Source organism: Candoia aspera, chromosome 1 (assembly GCF_035149785.1).
Source record: "Candoia aspera isolate rCanAsp1 chromosome 1, rCanAsp1.hap2, whole genome shotgun sequence".
Lineage (NCBI taxonomy): Eukaryota > Metazoa > Chordata > Lepidosauria > Squamata > Boidae > Candoia > Candoia aspera.
The window spans coordinates 188,737,902-188,756,677 of record NC_086153.1 but is presented as its reverse complement, the minus strand read 5'-3'; the positions used below and the strand labels follow the sequence as shown (position 1 = coordinate 188,756,677).

At 37.1% G+C, this 18,776-nt stretch overlaps 1 protein-coding gene across 1 annotated transcript in view; it reads right to left on the bottom strand.

Annotated features, from left to right (window-relative positions):
- Window positions 1–18,776, bottom strand: part of CCDC141 (coiled-coil domain containing 141) — a 130,423-nt gene that overhangs the window by 60,559 nt on the left and 51,088 nt on the right. Inside the window, 2 exon segments of the mRNA XM_063318120.1 lie at window positions 1,957–2,151; window positions 10,923–11,042. Of these exon segments, the coding sequence (XP_063174190.1) occupies window positions 1,957–2,151; window positions 10,923–11,042 (315 nt within the window).

Sequence of the window (18,776 nt, the reverse complement as noted above, 5' to 3'; positions counted from 1 at the left end):
CCACAATCAAAAGAGACTGTCATAAATAACTCCAGCGTATCCCTAATACACTGACATTTTAAAGGTATTAATTATAAACTTTTTGAGCACCAATCTTAGCTGAGTAGCACAGAACAAATAAAGGAAATACTAATTTGGGCTCTTTACCCACATTGTCTTTGAAAAGATCTACTGGTTCTAGAAGATTTTATAATTCTAACGTTAAAATAACTGCAGCATTAACACTGAGATTCACACAGTAAATTCAACCTTGTAGAGACAGGGACTATATATGTGGACTAACCCTGATGAAAAGAAGCTTCTTTCTCACACAATTCCCTACTCCATTTCCTTGTTTTTGTAGTTGATTTCTACAGTATTTTGATGAAGTAAAAAACTACATGTGTAGACTGGGGAAGGCAATGGCAAACCACCCCGCTATAGTCTGCCAAGAAAATGTCGCAAAAGCGGCGTCCCCCCAAAAGTCAGACATGACTCGGTGCTTGCACAGGGGACCTTTCACCTTTCACAAAAAACTACATAGCTTATCAGGGTAGGGAAACTGCTCTAAAAATGCAGCTTTAAATTTAAATATTTAATTTTGAAATTCACAAAAAATATTTTTTACTACCCTTTTAAAATTCTGTACTCCAAACTGTAGGCCTCTGGCAATCTTTCCCTTTTTAGAGCCTTGGTAGAAGGTGCATGCTTAAAAGAAAAGAGTTTTGAGTAAAATTGAGCACCAGAACTGGATCTCAGAACTGTCTTGAGCACCAGAACGGGATCTCAGCCACACAGAAAGCCAAGCTTTCATCATTTTGGCAGAATTATTTTAGGCAGGTAGGAAGATATTTTGTTGCTACCAGGAGTGCAGAATCCTTGCTATAAATCATCTAGAATAAATTTGTATCAATAGCTCACCATTCTGCCTACCCTACTTCCTCTGCTTCCATAAACTGTACTTCCATACATGCTTACCTAAAATCTTGCATGGTATACTTTCCATTTCACGCAGGCAACACATCTAACCATGCTTGTGTGGAAATTATGGGAGATTGGAATGACCTAGTGTTAATTGTTTTGATCGCTGAAAGATCGCTTTTTGTGAGAGGTGCATAACGTTTTACAAAGCTCCCTGGGTTAATCATCCATAGCTTCTTTTGTGTGGTTTGGAAGATGGCAGCTTCAATAACTATCACTCCTGAAGCCTTATGCCCCACTCCTGTTTTTGTTTAACAGGGTGACAGAGTGTGAAAAATTGAAGCAACACCACTCCTTGCTTTCTCTCTCTGCATATCTCTATCATTCCAAGTTAGACCACACTTGTGTGATTCCACCCCATTACCTTTAATTACTTACTGAGCTGATTAATTCTTGTTCAACAGTGATGCACCTCAAACTGCATTTTAAGCAATTTCACTTCTGCTACACTGGAAGTCTAGAGAGCTTTGGGATAGTCTGGTTTCTCCTTGGTGAAAACTTCATCATTCCACCTCCTGGACTAAACCCACCCTTTGCACTCCCAGTTAAGGATCCACTTCCAGTTTTCTTAGTAATCGCCAGAAAAATGCATACAACCAAAAATACAAATGGGAATTGGAATGGGATGCTCCTGTTATTTTTTGCAGGCTCTGACTGGTCAGTTGGAGGAAGCACTGACTGATTCAAGATGTTCTTGGTGTTCCAAAGGTTTATTTCTAACTGCTTTTAAGGAATTGTGAGTAGAAAGCATGGCAATGTGAAAGTGCCCTATGACCTTATTAACAAGACTGGGGGAGGGGGGACAAAAAGAAGCATTGCTGCCAGAAAGTGAGACAAAAAATTCAGGTTGGTTTGCAGACACTGCCCTCCCCACTTAACCATTTAAAAAAATGGCCCTCATCTGTTTATCAATAGGGCTACAAATCTAAGGGAGGGTCAGCCTTTTTGCTCAGCTTTATAGTTGGTTTCTGTCAGGAATTTTTATCTTTGACTAACCTTCCTTGCTGCAATGAAGAAGTCATTGGCTTCTCGCAACAGTGCTTTCCGTTCTTCCAAACAACGATTCACTTCTTCTTGCAATAGGTTCATTTTTTGATTCGAAAGCTTTAGATGCTCTTTTTCTGCATACTCCTCTGAAAATAGAATCTTGAGTGCCTCTGATTTTAATCCTTGCAGAGCAGAGTTCCATTCCTGGGAAGAGAAGTGTGCCTCAGTTAATTAGCTGCCAATGGTGATTTAGATTCAAGTTATTTGAATCACAACAATCAAATAATCATAGAGAAACAGATAAGAATCAAATCCACACAAAGCCAAAATATCTCATGCATCAAAAGATAACATAACATAAATAGCCACAAGAAAATACACAGAAGTCAGCTTAAAAATAGTAACACTGAAATGTCTTATGTGATAATAATCTAACAATAAACATTCTTTCCATATATAATGGTTGCCAGGGAGAAGGCTAGTTAGTTCATCTCAGGGCAATGAATTTCAAAACTGAGAAGTCTTTATTTAATTTGAAAAATCTCTTTGACAATGCTAAATTATTTATTAACAATATATTACAGTGTCCCAGGAGAAGGTCTATGTGAAGAGGCATGTATTTAATAAAAACCCATGTTGACATATTAAGGACAACATATGCACTATTTGTAAGAGTAAATAAGCTGCTCCCCCCCATTATGCATGTATTACTTCTGCATATAAATTGTCTCATAGCTTATTTCTGATTTCCCCTCATGTTCTGCTGGGCTCCCTCATCATGGTAGGCAGGCGTTCCTGGGAGGGATGAGCAATAAATGCTGGGAGTGTATGCCAAGAGTATATACTCCCAGCAGGGTCACCCAAGGTGTGAAGCTCATCCCAGCTGCCCAGCTAAAGCACGCAGGCACCTGTATTGGGGACAGCAATATAGGAAGATGCTGGAGGCAGATGATCATTTTAGAGACAATGGCAAAGGCATCAAATGATATTGTGTGGGACAAGGCAATGGTAAACTACTCATGCATTTTTACCATTATTAAATTATTGATTAATTATTTTAATTATTGATGATATGGTGCCGGAGGATGGGCCCCTTAGGTCAAATGGCATTCAACAAGCTACTGAGGAAGAGCTGAGGATCTTTTTGAGTACCAATGGTGTTTATGATGTGGCTAAATTAAAGCCTGTGGGACAGCTAGTTGCTGATGTTGCCATGCAGAAATATGAAATCTGAAGCAGCAATGACAAAATTACAGTGAAACATGGAAGTAAACACAGGAAGGCTCAAAACAGTGAAAGGTGGAATGAACAGAACTGCAAGAACAGTACTTAGCTATAATGCAGTCAATGACCAAATAATATCAATTAGACTTCATGGACAACCCTTTAATATGACTATCATTCAAGTTTATGCTCCAACCACTGTTGCAGAAAAGAGGAGGTTGAAGTTCAATTTGAAATTGACAGAGCATGCAAGCAAGATGTGCTGCTTGTGATTGGAGACTGGAATGCCAAAATTGGAAATATTAAGAAGGGAAATGAAGTTGGATTGTATGGCTTAGGAAGCTGAAGTGAAGCAGGAGAACACCATATCTATTTCTGACACTCTAATGACCAACCAGTTTCCACAATATGATCTTGAACATATACCCACCATTTTCAAGGAGAACATCAGGAATCACTTTGAAATCCTGAATCTCATGGAACTGTCAACAAAGAACCAGAGGAACTGTGGAATGAACTTAAAGTAGCTGTTAAGGGTGAATGTGAAAAGAGACTGCCAAAGATCAAGAAACAGAAGAAAGCAAACTGGAAGTAGAACAAGCTGTGGAAATTGCCAAGAAGAGAACAGAAGTCAATGCCAAGAAAGACAAAGATCTCAGAAAGGAACATACCAAAGAGTTCCAGAGAGCTGTTAGAAGAGCCAACAAGCAGCAGTCAAAAACATCTGAAAAAACATTGAAAACAGACATGGAAAAACAAGGAAAGTCTTTCAAAAAAATCTCTGAAGCCAACCTTGAACTGGTATGCTAAAGGATGCCAATGGACAGACAGTAACTGATTCAAAGGCAATGATGGAAGGAGTATATTGAAATACTGTACCACAGAGATGTCAACACTGAAGATTCCTTAGACTATATTCCCTACTTACAACTAGAAGATGAAGTAAGATTAGCACTCCAGTCATTACCAAGTTGGAAATCTACAGGAACTGATGGAATACCCACAGTGATATGGCAAGCAGAGTTGCCCAACAGATTGGAAGAGGTCAATCTACATTCCAATCCCCAAAAAGGGAGACTTAACAAAGTGTGCAAACTACTGTGAAATACCATTAATTTCACATGCTAGCAAAAACAGAGAAGACTCTAATGTTAGGAAAGGTGGAAGAAAAGAGAAAACAAAGACAACTAGCAGATGGATTCAGGCACAGTGGCGATGAGTATACTGTTGAAAGATCTGAAAGACCAGGTAAGGGACAGATCGTCATGGAGAAAATTTATTATTCCGTTGTTAAGAGTCAACACCAACTTGATGACAATAATCAATCAATAATAAATTATATTTAATTTGTACACTTTTTAAAAAATGAGAATGGTATTTTTCTCTGAGAAAGCTTGTTATCAAATTTCATTGAATTTTAGAATCCTACAACTCCTTAAATGGTCTGTAGTCAAGGTCAATAAGAAAGTTTAATGTTATATTTGGTTTCTCAAAGAAGCTATCACATTTAGTGGTGGGGACACTATAAATGCATATCTGAAATTCCTGAATTAGCAGTTGTGCTATTGGCTCATAGCAGTGGTATACAATCACCATTCCTGAAACACTTAAAATGCTGTTGTCTCCAGGTCCTTGCCAAAAAGTGCTACTGAACTGTAATTTTTAAGATGACAAAAGGGGGAAATTATTAAAGTTATGGAGAGTAATCATAACATCTGTATTTAATTTATATAAATTGATCTGATTCCAGTCTTTTTGGGGGGGGGCTGGCCCCATCCACTTTTTTTTCTTGGCGCTGCCAACTTTTTTGAGTGTGGCCCTTGGTATGCCATTCAAAGACCAAGGTATCCCTTGCCTTTGTTATATTTTGCTTGTGTACAGGCAAACATTTAGACATGAATGAGCTGTATGAAGTATATTCCCCATAGTTTGGCCCTGTCTTATAGAACACAGTAGATAGTAAAATACGGCCTTACAGAACAAAAATAATGCCAAGAGTCACAGCAATTATTCCCCACAGGAATAGGACATTTATTAGTCATTTAAAGCTCTATGGCATTATTATTATGGTTGATCGCACAGGCGACCAGATGTTTAGACTGGATTTGGTATTTTTGTCCACCTATCAAGTCTTTCCCAAGGACCTGGGATAGGCGGCAGCAGCATCATCATCATCATCATCATCATCTAGCAATGCTTCTTTAGTACTACCTCTTTTGCTGATTATATAACAGTAAGGCTAAAGTAAAATAACCTTCCTGTTCAAAGTCATAGGTTTCTGAGCTGCAAAATGCCTACTCAACAAATTGAGCACATAGCACTGAGCAATTTTCATACATTTTTGTCTTCACATATAAAATACATCAGCTTATATTTTGTTACTTAATACAGGAACATTTGACATATTTCACTTAGAAGACTGTGGTTGCCTACAAATAATTTTAAAAGATGGAATTTAAGGGCTTGTTTGTGTCCTAAAACCTCATTACAATCCATCTCCTGAAATATGGACAACATATTTAAGAGCACAGGCTTACCGCCATCTTCAGTAGAAAGCAAACAATTCAATAGCATACATTCTAGAATTGTTCATTGCCTGTGAAGCAGCTGTTAGGGATACAAAGGGTTTTCCACACACAGCCATTGTCTGATCTAACATTATAAGGGGCTCTGTTTCAGGCTATCAGACCTTACGTATATTATTACTGTTTTTGCTATTATTATTTTACTTAGAATGAAATGTTTCCTATAATATATTAACACTTGTGAAGAATATGGGTGAGAAACAGAAAATCAAGTGAATATTTGAGTATTTATTTAAGTAAATTAATGCTTGTTATGCCATAACACAGTGGCAAAGGACAATATTTGCAGATGGAAAATACCAGATTGCTGTTCCATTTAAAAGGATCTTATGGAGTAGTTCTGGGAAAGATCCCTTCTCTGATGTCTTCGAGAAGCAGAACCTGTCTACAACAGAAGACCTGCAATTATCTCATTCAACTATTTGATTTGTGCAGCATGCTAATCCAGAAAGTGGCTTGTTTAGTTAGCATGATGGTGAACTCTATCAGTATATGAAAAATCCATAAGTTTGTAAGATTTTTTTGAAAATGTAAAATGTCATTGTAACTTGACATTCTGCTAAAACATGAGCCAGTGATGGTATTTAATGCTTTTCAGTTAGAAATTTGGTCTTTCTGCCACCATCCACCTACAGTAATGGGAAGCTAATTTGACATAGAAGGAAGCCTCTCATGATCAATACTGCAAAACATGAATGTAGTACTCCACGAAATGTTTCAATGTCAAACAAAGCAGCTGGTAAGAGGAACTATATTGCTGATTTATTGATCAAGGTAGCAAGAGTACTTTGATTCTACTATTGTGATAAGTGATCGCCTTTTTTCTCTTTTGCTTTGTTCCTCAGCTTGACAGGAGCAAACATACCCTTAGTAATATATCTGAAGACCTATTGAGTTCTCAGTAAATGACCCTATTTTCATTTCTGATATTGACTAGTAAAAGATGTGTACTAGGCTTGTTTTATATGACTGAAAAATGTATTGCACAGATATTTCTGACAACTGATTTGTAAATGTTTAAGTAGAACATCCCTGGCAAAGGAGTGTATTCTTCAGTCCTTGTTCAATTTGAAATATGATCAATGCCAATTATTAGTTGCCAACCAGGATCCTCGAATACGTATTACTTTCCATGAGTAAGACACTAATAAAATAGAACCTCCTTATGGTGAATTAAGATATAGAAAAACCCATTTATAAACAAAATGCAGAGTCTAGATTTTGCAGTACTGTTCATGTGCTAATTAAATTTCATTTGTGGAAAATGCTTGCTTAGAAAAGCAAAACCACTGATTGAAAAGGGTTTTATATGGAAATAACCCTTATAAATTGGTTTCAACAGTTATTTCCTCAGTGCCAACCTAGTAGATAAATTTCAATTAAAATTTAATCATAGCAACTCTCTGCTTTTTTTAATTTTCATTATGGTTAAGAGTTTAACCTTTGGATCAGAATGATAATAGTGGACAATGATTGAAAGTTAAAGAGGTAAAATATAACCCTGAACATCTACTAGGGGCAGAATATCTGTTTCATAAAAGCCTTGTTCTTTAGTATCCCTGCAGATAGCATCCCATTTACTTACAAACCACATTTATTATTTAATGATTATCTGTTTCTTTAAAAAAAAACACAGGATCACTTTATAAGTTTTAAAATAAAAGCTGGTCCTCCACTATCAACTACATGAAGTTCTTCTTTCCATTATAGAAATTTTGGAGTCACCCCTTAATCCCTTACCCCTGATCTGAAATATTACTTCATGAGTATTCATGTGTGCACACTATTCAGGACCAAGTAAGACCTTTTCATTGGTCTGAATTCCACCAGGCCAACATCACATTTTATATATTTACTTTTAAAATGTAACAAATGCCTTTCTGCACTCAGGAAAGAAGCGCTCAAGACAAATGTGAGTGAGATGCCAATGAAAACAACAGATATGTTAAATCTGCCACATTATGGGAAGGTTATATCCAAACTGTGGATGTGTCTATCATATTTATCTATCTACACTAAGGACCAAAAAGCATGCTAAACTATGAAGATGGCAATTTAAAAGCATTCCTGCTAGTGGTTGTTCATCATTCAAATATTCAGTAGCCATTAGTACAGAAGGGGTAAACCGCCCCCCTAGATATTAATGTACAATATGTCCAAATCAATTACTCTTGCCAATGAGAAGTTAATGTCATTTTGAAGGAAGCCTACCTATCCCTGTGTCCAAGCATATTGTCTCCTTTGGAGTAAAGCTGGCCAGCAGATTCTGAGGATATTGCTTGTTCTAGAGGGTTCAGTACTTTCATGGATTCAGTACTCAGTGCCTAAATACAGGGATCATGCAATAAGTGACTCATCATTCAGATAAATTCTTTCTATAGCCCCATGGACAAGGATACTTGTTCCTGGACAACTGCTGAGTTATTGAGAAAAAGTTCTGAACTGTAGGATGAGTTATTGCACATGTCTTTTATCACACAGAATCCACGTCATTTGGGGTGGTCTAAAGTGGCCATAAATGTTACGTTTTGAAGACTGAATGATATTTGTAGCAAGAAAATGAAGTTATATTTTTTCACCCAAACCAAATAAAAGTCTGCTACTGCTATGCCTTTTCAATTTCTTTGAATAACTCTGAAGACCTATAGTCCTACATATAACCTATCGTTAGTGATTCTCCACAGAACAGTTCATCCTATTTCACTTTATGTCTTCACAGTAAGTAACCTTTTAAATTGCTACTTTCAGTGTTCCATTCTCAACCCCTGACAGATCTCTAGATTGAACGTGTAGTTTTTAGAAAGGTAAGAGAAGATAGGGTGAAAGTGGAGAAGAAATTATACTTTACTAAAAAAAATAAAAACATGGACCATTTGTTCACAAGACGTTGTAGGGCTTTTAATAATGCACTTGCTAAGAAAAACAAATGTTCCTTTGAAAGTCTAGTTGCAAAAAGAAGAAGTTGTTAAGCTGGAATGATTAACTTTATCCTTTTAATGGAAGGGGACTGAATTGTACCTAACCTCCTAGCTCTTGTATAGAAGATATTAGTAAAAGTCTAGGCAGATAGTCTATGTTAGCTGAGTTTTTTTTCCCTTGTTAAATTTAATAACATGCATACTGCAATGAAATATGCACATAATTCTTCTAATGATGGGGGAAACTGAGAAATATCTGTGCAATTCATTTTGTAAAATAACTTAAAACAAAAAAACCAACTTTATCAACAGTAACCTCAACAGTTACAGATGAAAAGCTCATCCGTAAAAATGTTGTAACCATATTAGAAAAACAGCTCCAGTGAGTACAAGTTGGAATATTAGAATAAATCTTTAAAAAATAAAAGGATGGTTGCTCAAAGAGAGGGCAGCTCATGAAGTTCATCTTTCTGCAGATAACATCGGCACTTTGTTCCCATAGTGGCAGCTTTAGCACCAGCTGGAAGACAGTTTAGAATAGATGGTATACATGACCCTCTGTATCATCTATTTCCAATTTATAGGTTTTCCCCAAAGCAAAAGCAAATGTGGGAGAGAAGAAAGAACCAGGTTGGAACACAATGGGCAAACTGTGCACTTCTTCACACCAGAGACAGGATCTGGATTATCTCCAGCTATTTGTGAAAGAGAAGTTCTGTGTCCAGGAACAGTACGTGTATTTTGGCCATTACCGATGAATTGTTATTGTTCCATTCAATTTTGCATCAGCCTAAATGAAAATGCATATATTCTCAATGCAGGCGTTTTAAGATGTTTTTATACAGATTTATAGAAATTTGAAGACGTGCCAAATCCACCACGGAAAAAAAATCAGAATAATTGTATGGATGCTGCATGGGTGATTAGCATTCTAAATATAATTTCACTAAGAAGGGGAAGCAATATTACTCTTATTCCTAATTCTGAACAGTTTACTGCCATGCTCTAAAAACTGGTATCAGCATTTAAAACACTACAAAGTCAGGCTTGCGAAACAAATTACTTAATAAACTGGATAAAGTATTATTATAATCGTTGGCAATATATATTCATTTCTCCTAAGAGGCTTTTTGTGCTTCAAAATAACATCTCATTGTAACTGTTCAATACAAGAATTGAGATCCCTTCCACGTTGTTACTATATGTACTTCCCAAACTAGAAACCATTCCTGCTGATCCTCATTTATCTTCCTCACAGCCAACCAGGAAATACTGAACTCTGGCATTTCTGCTTGAAAACTCTGTACAGAGTTCTTTTTGTGCCACAGCTGAGGAAGAAGTAAGTTGGTTCAGCTGTTCAATAGAGAGGACAGTGTAGGATCCAAAGTCATTCTGGGAACATCACATCTGGAGACAGTTTTTCTAGGTGCAAGGAGCATGTGGGAAGTCACTGATTCTCTCCTCCTACTCACAGGAGACTGTCTTGTGGAAAAGGTGAGAAGCTAAGGTTCCCGGCCTTTCCCAAGAAAAAGAAGAAGATAAGAGCATGCAAGAAAAGTGAAATATCTTGCAAAGTGGCTGGACGTTATTTGAGGCATCAAGAGCTCAACAGGGATGCTTACATATGGGTGGGGCCAAAGAGTCTTAATCCACAGGTTACAGCATTAAACCAGAACTACTCTACTTTCAAATCCCTATTTAGCCATGGAGCTTACCAGATGATTTGCACTAGTTGCTATTCATTAACTTAACTTATATAGATGGAATGGTGGGGAGGAAAGAAGCTGCAAATGCTTATGTTCCTTGGAATGAAGTTGGAGTGTGTGTGTATGTTATGGATATGGTAGCCTTTCAGTCTTTGGATTGCATGAAGTCCCTGAACTATGAACCAGGTTTATGATTTGATTTCACTGCCTTCTAAATAATTTTTTTTGTATAATGCTATTTTTATTGTTGACATTTACTCTACCCTCAAGCATGCTGCAGAATTTGGTAGAAGAAACTAGGCAATTTCAGATTGTTCTGAGAAGAATGCATCCTGACAAGTAATACTAAAAGCTTCATCTTGAAACAGGAAAACAACGATGATAAAAAAGATAATGGTAACCAGATTATGTAACCTTAGGTAAATATTTTAAAAATCAATGTCTTAAGTAGAACTACAATTTTCTAAAAAAAAAAAATCAATAAAATATTCCATAAAGGATTGGAAAACTATAATGTGACCACTTCAAATAAAGAGTCTTACTTTAACCTTATATTCCATTTCCTTGTGTTCCTGAAGCAATGCTTCATTTTCCTTTAAAGATGACCCCAAGTTTTGCTTATTAAAGTAATCTTTTATATTCTTCTTGTACCAAGAGGTTATCTGAAATCAGAAATAATCTTTTAAATGAATACTGTAGGCAAAAAGCTTTATGGAGGCTGCGTCAGTAGGGAGAGAATCTGCTCTGCTGACACAGGCTATTCTTTTGTGGACTGGCAGATAGAGGTTTACTCACTGTATTAAGCCAAAATATCATTTCTTAGATGTTGTGTGAACTCAGACAACTGTGGTTTGTTCCATAAACCATGGTTATGTAAATCAGAACTTAGCATGATGTGTGAATCCAGCCACACAGTTGGTTTTTACCTGTGGCAAAGATATTCTCAATTATCATGTAACAATTCTGAAATGAATGGGGTTGATAATGAGTACCTATCATTAGGTTCCCATTTACAATAACTGGGCACTTGTAGCTCTACTACCTTGAGATCCTGGAGAATAGCCATGATAGAACTGGGCATTATGCCCTACCTAATCTAAAATGTGTGGTGGTCTATTAACTCTAGCAATGTAGAGAACCAGTCATTTATAATCTCAGGTCCCACAATGGGGCAGTCATTACCACATTCTTTCAGTTGTTCAGGGAAGTGCAAAGAGGTGAAACTCCAGTGATTTGCATCTTGCTCAGAAATGCTAAATAGGGGTGGGGGGGCAAGGGGCTCAGGCTGACTAAAGCAGTATTAGGACATCAGGAGGCAAGCCCTGCCCCTTTTCTACAGACATTGCAACGTTGTGTGTATGCCCCAAAGGGGCAGAGGTTGCAGCACAACACTGTGATGCTGCTTTCACCATTCTGACAAAAGCAAACACCGCTGTTAGAGAGAAACTTTTCCATTACCTACCAAAAATTGCTTAATGCTATAAACAATATACACCTTATTTCTAAGATCAAAATAATATTAAAATATTGTATTTAACATAGTAAAGCAATAAACAGAAAAAATAGCGTTAGAATGTTAATCTACTCTCGATATTGCTTATTCGACCTTGTCATTTTCAGATGTGTTGGACTACAATTCCCATCATCATTGCAGCATGAGCATTTGCAAGCAGATGACAGTAGTAGGAAGTAAGTCCTATTTAATTTAATTGGGCTTAAATGGTTGTTCTTATTTTTATTTTGCCTCATTGCAATGTTTCCTACACAGAACTGTGTTATGTAATACTTTTAAATGGCCTTTTAAATTGCTATGTTCATTTTAGTTTCATCCAGAGTGTAATGGTTGCCCAGCCCAAATACTCAGACTCACAAGAAGATGCTAAATGAAATCTGATTTATTAGGGATCTTAGGACAAATACAGAGAAAGCTGAGAATGAGCAAAAGCGCGCCAGATACAAACTTAAAACACTCGTTGCAAACATACCCCGCCTCCCTACCAGCAGAACCGCCCGTCCCAGGTGCTGGCAACCGTCAGAACTGCTAGCCTGAGAAAGTAACCTTGAACAGAAGAGATAACCCAAATACATTCCAAAATCACAGCCAAGAGATAAAGCCCTCTCATCCTCCCGTGAAAGATGAAACACGCATCCAGCTAATGACATGCGAAACGTTACGATGTATCAAAGACATTGAAACGGCGAACATGACACAGAGCCCCCTTTAGGCAGTCTATGAATGTCTGATAGAAAGGAGCTGAATCACATCGGCATGATCGCCACAAATTTATTTTATTTATTTGTTTGTTTGTTTGTTTGTTTTATTTATTTATTTTTCAAATTTTATCACCACCCATCTCCCACAAAAAGAGGGACCCTGGGTGGTTGATGAGGACTAAGACGACTTAAAATCTAGACATTACGGTGTTTGGAACAAAAGCAAACAGGATGCCCCACGATTCCACTTCCAAAAATTGACTGCACTCAGTTGTAGCAGAGGCCATGAGGAGTGACATGGTATCTCATGCACAACTGAGATCAAAGGCAAGCAGGCCCCACAACCACACTGCCTCTCCTCTGCAAAGTGGCACTGCACGCCCTTCCCCAGCAGCTGCCACATCATGCCACTATAGTGGAAAGACTATTGAGTTAGGATTGGGGGGTCCCCAGGTTATGGTCAAGACGGCAGCCACAATAGTGTGATTGAAGCAATGCCCGTAAAAAACAGGCAGGACTTCCATCACACCATTTTGTCCACCATCTTTACTTTTTTGACTATACCCTGCAGGTAGCCCTGATTAGGACTGAGGAGAAACAGGTCCAAATGCCTCAGCCATGAAATGTACCAGATGATTCCAGGCCAGCCACTTTTCTCAGCCTGACTTACTGTACAGAGTGATTGGGAGGAAAAACACAGAAGAAGAGTAATTACAATACTACTACCTTGAGTTCCTGGAGGGTAGCCATGACAAAACTGGGCTAAGTAAACAAGGCCTATCATTTCTGGGCTGCAAAGCCTGGGTGACCACTAGATGGCTACAGAAAACTAGCTCTTTGCTTCCGAGTTTGCAGCCCAGCTAAGATATGCCTAACGGAAGCAAATCATGGCACCACATAAAGACTTCAAATAATTATGAAAATAGAGCCTTCTGTTCATATAGCTGTCTGCACTGGGGCTCTAATGAACGTGTAGAAGCCAATCCTGCATAATCCTTCATTAATACCACAGCAGCCCTAATATGCAAATAAAATGTAATATTGTACATGCTAAAGTGCAGGACTCTTATTTTAACTACGTACTGAATAATTACCCACACATAGATCACAATCCAACACCTAATTACTCACCCTGAACCGAGAAAACTACCTGAAAGTGTCACTAAATCACTAGAAGTCCATCTCCCCTTGAAAGGCCTTTACCTTTTAAAATTCCATTAATTTCAGTGAGATTTCACTGTGCCTAATTACACTGGACAGACTCCATCTTCAGTCATGTTAATGATTCAGCTACAAAGTATTCCGCTAAGAATATTCTGAAAGTAAACAAGAATGTTTCCAATAAACTCTTCAACCACAAACTCAGCAAATTACCTAAGGCGTTCAGAGTAGCATGGGATAAAAAGAGAGATAATTAATGTAATTAAATTTTAATTTGATGTCATACCACAAAGCTGCTTTCGGAGTGCTTCCAGTTTATTCATTTTGATGTTGTTCCACATTCAACTCCTGATTTTATTTTTAAATATAAAAATCTGAAGGGGTAGATACATGCTTAAACATTTCCCCCCCCCCCCAACAAACCTGGGATTTGAGTTGAACTTAACAAATAAAACGCAGTGGCTCAGTTAAGGCATGATGGCAAATTAAGCTTTATAATTATAAAAATGAACCTTTACTTTGCACTTTCCTTCCTTTTTGAAGGATGAAGGTTTGGCATTTTCCCTTTCACTTTAGAGTACAGTGACCATAATTTCTTGGAAAAAATACAAACCTTAAAAAGGGGGCAAATCTGAAAGAGGATCATAAGGATAAAAAAAATTTGTTTATATATATATGACTTACAAAGGAAAATTCAAGAGCCAAAGCAAGAAAATAAATAATTAAGTTGAAAAAAATTCTGAAGGATAGCTTGCTGAAATAAAGGACTGTCCTTTATAATAAAAGACGTATGGTTGCTGTACTTTACAGCAAACTAGTTTGTTTGTTTACTTATTTAACTGATCTGTTGCCCCATCTCATGATTCTAGACAGTTCACAATAATAAAATTTCTGTGATAAAGTTAAAAGGAATTTTAAATCCCAATTAACTGAAAAGCCTGGGGGAATAACTCAGTTTTAGGGAGCTTCTTAACAGCTATTATAGTTTGAGCCAATCTCACCTACAGGGAAAGGCCATTCCTGAGGACTAGAATCATAATGGAGAAACCATGTCTCCAAGTCTGCCCCCCATAACTTCCAGGTAATAGGGCACCACCAACAATTAGTCCTGAGAAAGACACCTCAGACTGGTTGAATCTGATTAGAGGAGTCTGTCTTGAATTTACTCAAGGCCAAGCCATATAGGACTTTATAGATTAAAACCAGCATTTTAAATTGTACCCAGGAATCTATTGGCAGCCAAAATCAGGAACCAAAATTATAAACCATGGTTTAGGATTTCAATTGAGGGAAACACTGGTTTGTTGCTAAATAATAGCAGGAATGACTGAACTCTTCCCCTTAGACATGAATGAAGGGAAATGGGAAGAAGTGGCCTATGAATATGAAGTATGCTGCAGCCCATCCCTGCTCCACAAACCATGTTTCAGAGGAAAACTATACTACTGGCAGTATGTTTTCTGTGTAGCACTTATTTTATCTTGCTTTAGAAAAATAAAACTGTGTAAGAAATGGTCCCTTAGTCTAGGCAAGGAATCCCAACCTTTGGAAATCAGCTGGTACATCTGACATTGTTTTAGCAAGCAATGAGTGCTCCAAGAAAAGGGCTCCCCTAATTCACAAAGTGGCTACCACAGTAAGTACAGTCAATCACAAAATGCCAATTACCAGAAGACAAACTTCTCAAGTTGTTCTGTACCACCATCTTTAGACAATCAAGATGTTCAGGATCAAGTCACAGCTTACTATCAAGAGACTGAATCTCTCACTTTCCATCAGCTCTGCAATTGTTCCTTGTTCCTATAACTAATGTCAGAGAAAGAAATTCTTCAAAGAAGAGGAGTCTAAGAGCATGCAGAGAGTTTTTTTTTTCTCTCCTGGGTATTTTTAATGGATTGATAATATGCTGCAAAACTGCTTGAATGGAAGTATCTAAAAAAGAACAATGGATAATATAGAACTTACAATCAATATATTTTAGCTATTAACTCATCTTAAGGCTGAATGAAAAAGTTGATAGGTGTTCATCCACATTCCATGACAACTTTTGTCTTTTTAAATTTTCTAGTAAAGTAGTGAGCTGCAACCATTTATCATTTGTACTTTTAAGAACTACAGTGGGGCTTATGAAGAATCCAAAAGCATTCTTAAAAATAAGGATGTTTCCAAAGGCTAGTGCTTGCAACACACCACCTTCTTTTGTAACTTTGCTTAATATTAAAATAATATTTTAGTGTTTTTAAAAAGAGAGAGGTAGAGGGCACCAGAAGAAGTTCTCTAGGTGCACATTGGTACTCATGGTTGCTACACTGGAGACCCCAGATGTGTATGTGGCCAGTCCATCAGAGATGTGCCACTCTAAGTCTAGGCATAAACTGAATGGAATTACTGGCCCATACCTCAATTTCTGCACTTTAATGAGAGGAAGTCAGAAAAACCAGCCTAATATTGTGAGGTCTAACTTAATCACTATTAGCAACCAGGAATTGCATGCAAATTAGTGAGCAGAATGGAGCACTCCACACTTCCTTTGCATCTACAGCATAGGAAAAGTGTGCAATTAAAGGAGAAAAGCCTCCACATTTGAACCAACTATAGAAATCCAGTTCTTTGTTTACCCTTACTTGTTCTAGAAGAAAAGTAAAAACAGCAAAGTAAAGACTAGTAAAATTTAGTTTTATTTACAAGGCTTAATGCTGCCACAAATTATTGCTAGTTTAAGGAGGAAAAGACTACATTGATGCTGGTAGTTTATTTAAACCTATCAGGAAAAAGCAGTTGCCAAGGCACATTCATCCTGTGGTTGGATGCAAGTGGGCAAAGGCCCCAGATCTTGTTAATTCTGGATTTTCGCCTACTAGGAAATTGAAGTATACTGCTTTGGCTGATATACTGGTTACCTTTTCCTAAACCTTGATTTCTGTTAGAATCTTAAACAATTTAAGGATAAGAGCTAATAAACACAACCACAGACTTCCCCTTCTCTATGTCAATTTTTACGTGAAATAGCTGCAGCAGAAATAATATGAGGAAATATTAAAACGTTTAACTATATTAAATGTAATTAGGATAATAATCTATCTAACTACAACGCGATCCTAACTCCTCTCTTCCTATTAATAATGTCTGAAAATAATTAGGATGCAACAAATGTGATTTTCTGATGGTAGAAAAGAGCTCCAGTATATGGAGGCTCCTGCTCTATCAGAACAAGGGCAAATCTACCACCTTCATCTTCCTTTTAGAGCTACAAGATACGAATAAACAAGCCCAAGATCCTTGAATAACTGACTGATTTGTTCACTTCATAAGAGTACATTTGGAAGACATTAAGAAAAATACATTAATAATGAATAGACTTCCCAAGATAATTATGGATGGAATAGCAATGTCTGCCTCTTGGTTTTCATTGATGCAGGGGGATTACTGAAAATATTTGACTGAGAACAGCATTCAATAATTATGAAATTTTGATAAACCATTATGAAATTTTTCCTCATGAACAATAGCTATTGAATCAGAGTAAACTGAGGTTATTCCTACTGCTGCTAAAGTGTGATTCTAAAATTGGGAGAAATATTTGACTACAAACTGAGTAGCCCTAAGCAGGGAGACACCTGTGTGTGCAAGAGCTAAATCTATGCACAGGTCTGGGTTACCTGCAACTCCCGTTCCAAATGTCTTTGGTACACAGTCCCCTCTAAGTGCCAAGGTCTGAAAAGGAGGGTTGGAACCATATTTCACTTAACATACCTATAAACTTCCCTATGATCAGAAACCCTACATAATGTTAGTATCACACCTATGCATGGGATCTTGTCAAATATCTTGTCATAAAACAATGATTAGGAACCAATTAACTCAAGAAACAGCTTTGAAAAGGAGGTTAGTGTGGGGACTGTTCAAAAATTATTTAAAAAGAACAAGTATCTGTCCAAACGACAAAGATGGCTTCACACAATAAGATGGATTTACCCACCTCATCTATTGCTGTCTCTCTTCTTTTAGGATGGGCAATGAAATAATTGGGAAGGAGACAAAATCTCATTCCTGGCAACCTTATGTTAGATACTACAAAAACAAAAAGTATTAAGAAGCAAACCTATTTTTCCAAGCTACTTTGATAAATTGATTTTGTAACATTGTTTTTTAACAATGGAAATCAATCTTGGAAAATGGAAGTATTACATTCTAAGGCTGCCTTTTCTTAGGAGACATAACAAAACAATCAAGATTGTGTCTCGCTGAATCTTAAGAACTGTAATTTGTGATGTCTTGACTTAAGATAGAGATGGCTGCAACATCATGGTTTGTAATTTATCTCCTTTATATTAATTCAAAATGAGGATTTGTTCTCAGCTATCAATTTATAGCCAAAGGCACTGAAGATGATGCTTCTGAAGGAACACAGGATTTGTCATTCTGGATACAGATCAATCTAGTCATGAAACTGGTAAATCTAGTCCTCCCACAGGCAATCATGAGCATCTGATGGATGCTTCAAAGTTTGCCAGCAAGCCTAGGCATATTCATAAGACTTCACTTGGGGGTTTTTATATAAAAATGCAAAGAGCAATTTGTGATTTATAATATACCCACAGTGCATTAGAAAACAGGTGATATGGCACTCTCCAGGGGGCTGTTTGGAAACTCTTGAGAGGCATCCACAATAAACTAATACTGTCATTTGCATATTTAATTTATATGCCCAGTCTGTCAACTGTTTCAAAAAACATAAAACACTTTCTGTTCATCTTTGCTAAAGATGATTTCTGCATAATGTTATATGGCTTATCGGTATAAATTAACTTCCCTTTTTCTTCTATGAACTGCTGTCTCTTGGGAGGTTGGTCATGCTTTCCAGTGAGTAAAAAGAAGGGTCACAGAAAGTTTAAAACCTTAACGTGTTTATCATGTTCAAGCCATATAGAATTTAAAAAGCTGTTTCACCCAAAGAAAATTAGGTGTTAGTTGCTTATCTCTCTGTTGCAGAATGATTCAGAAAAATCCTGCTTATTCAA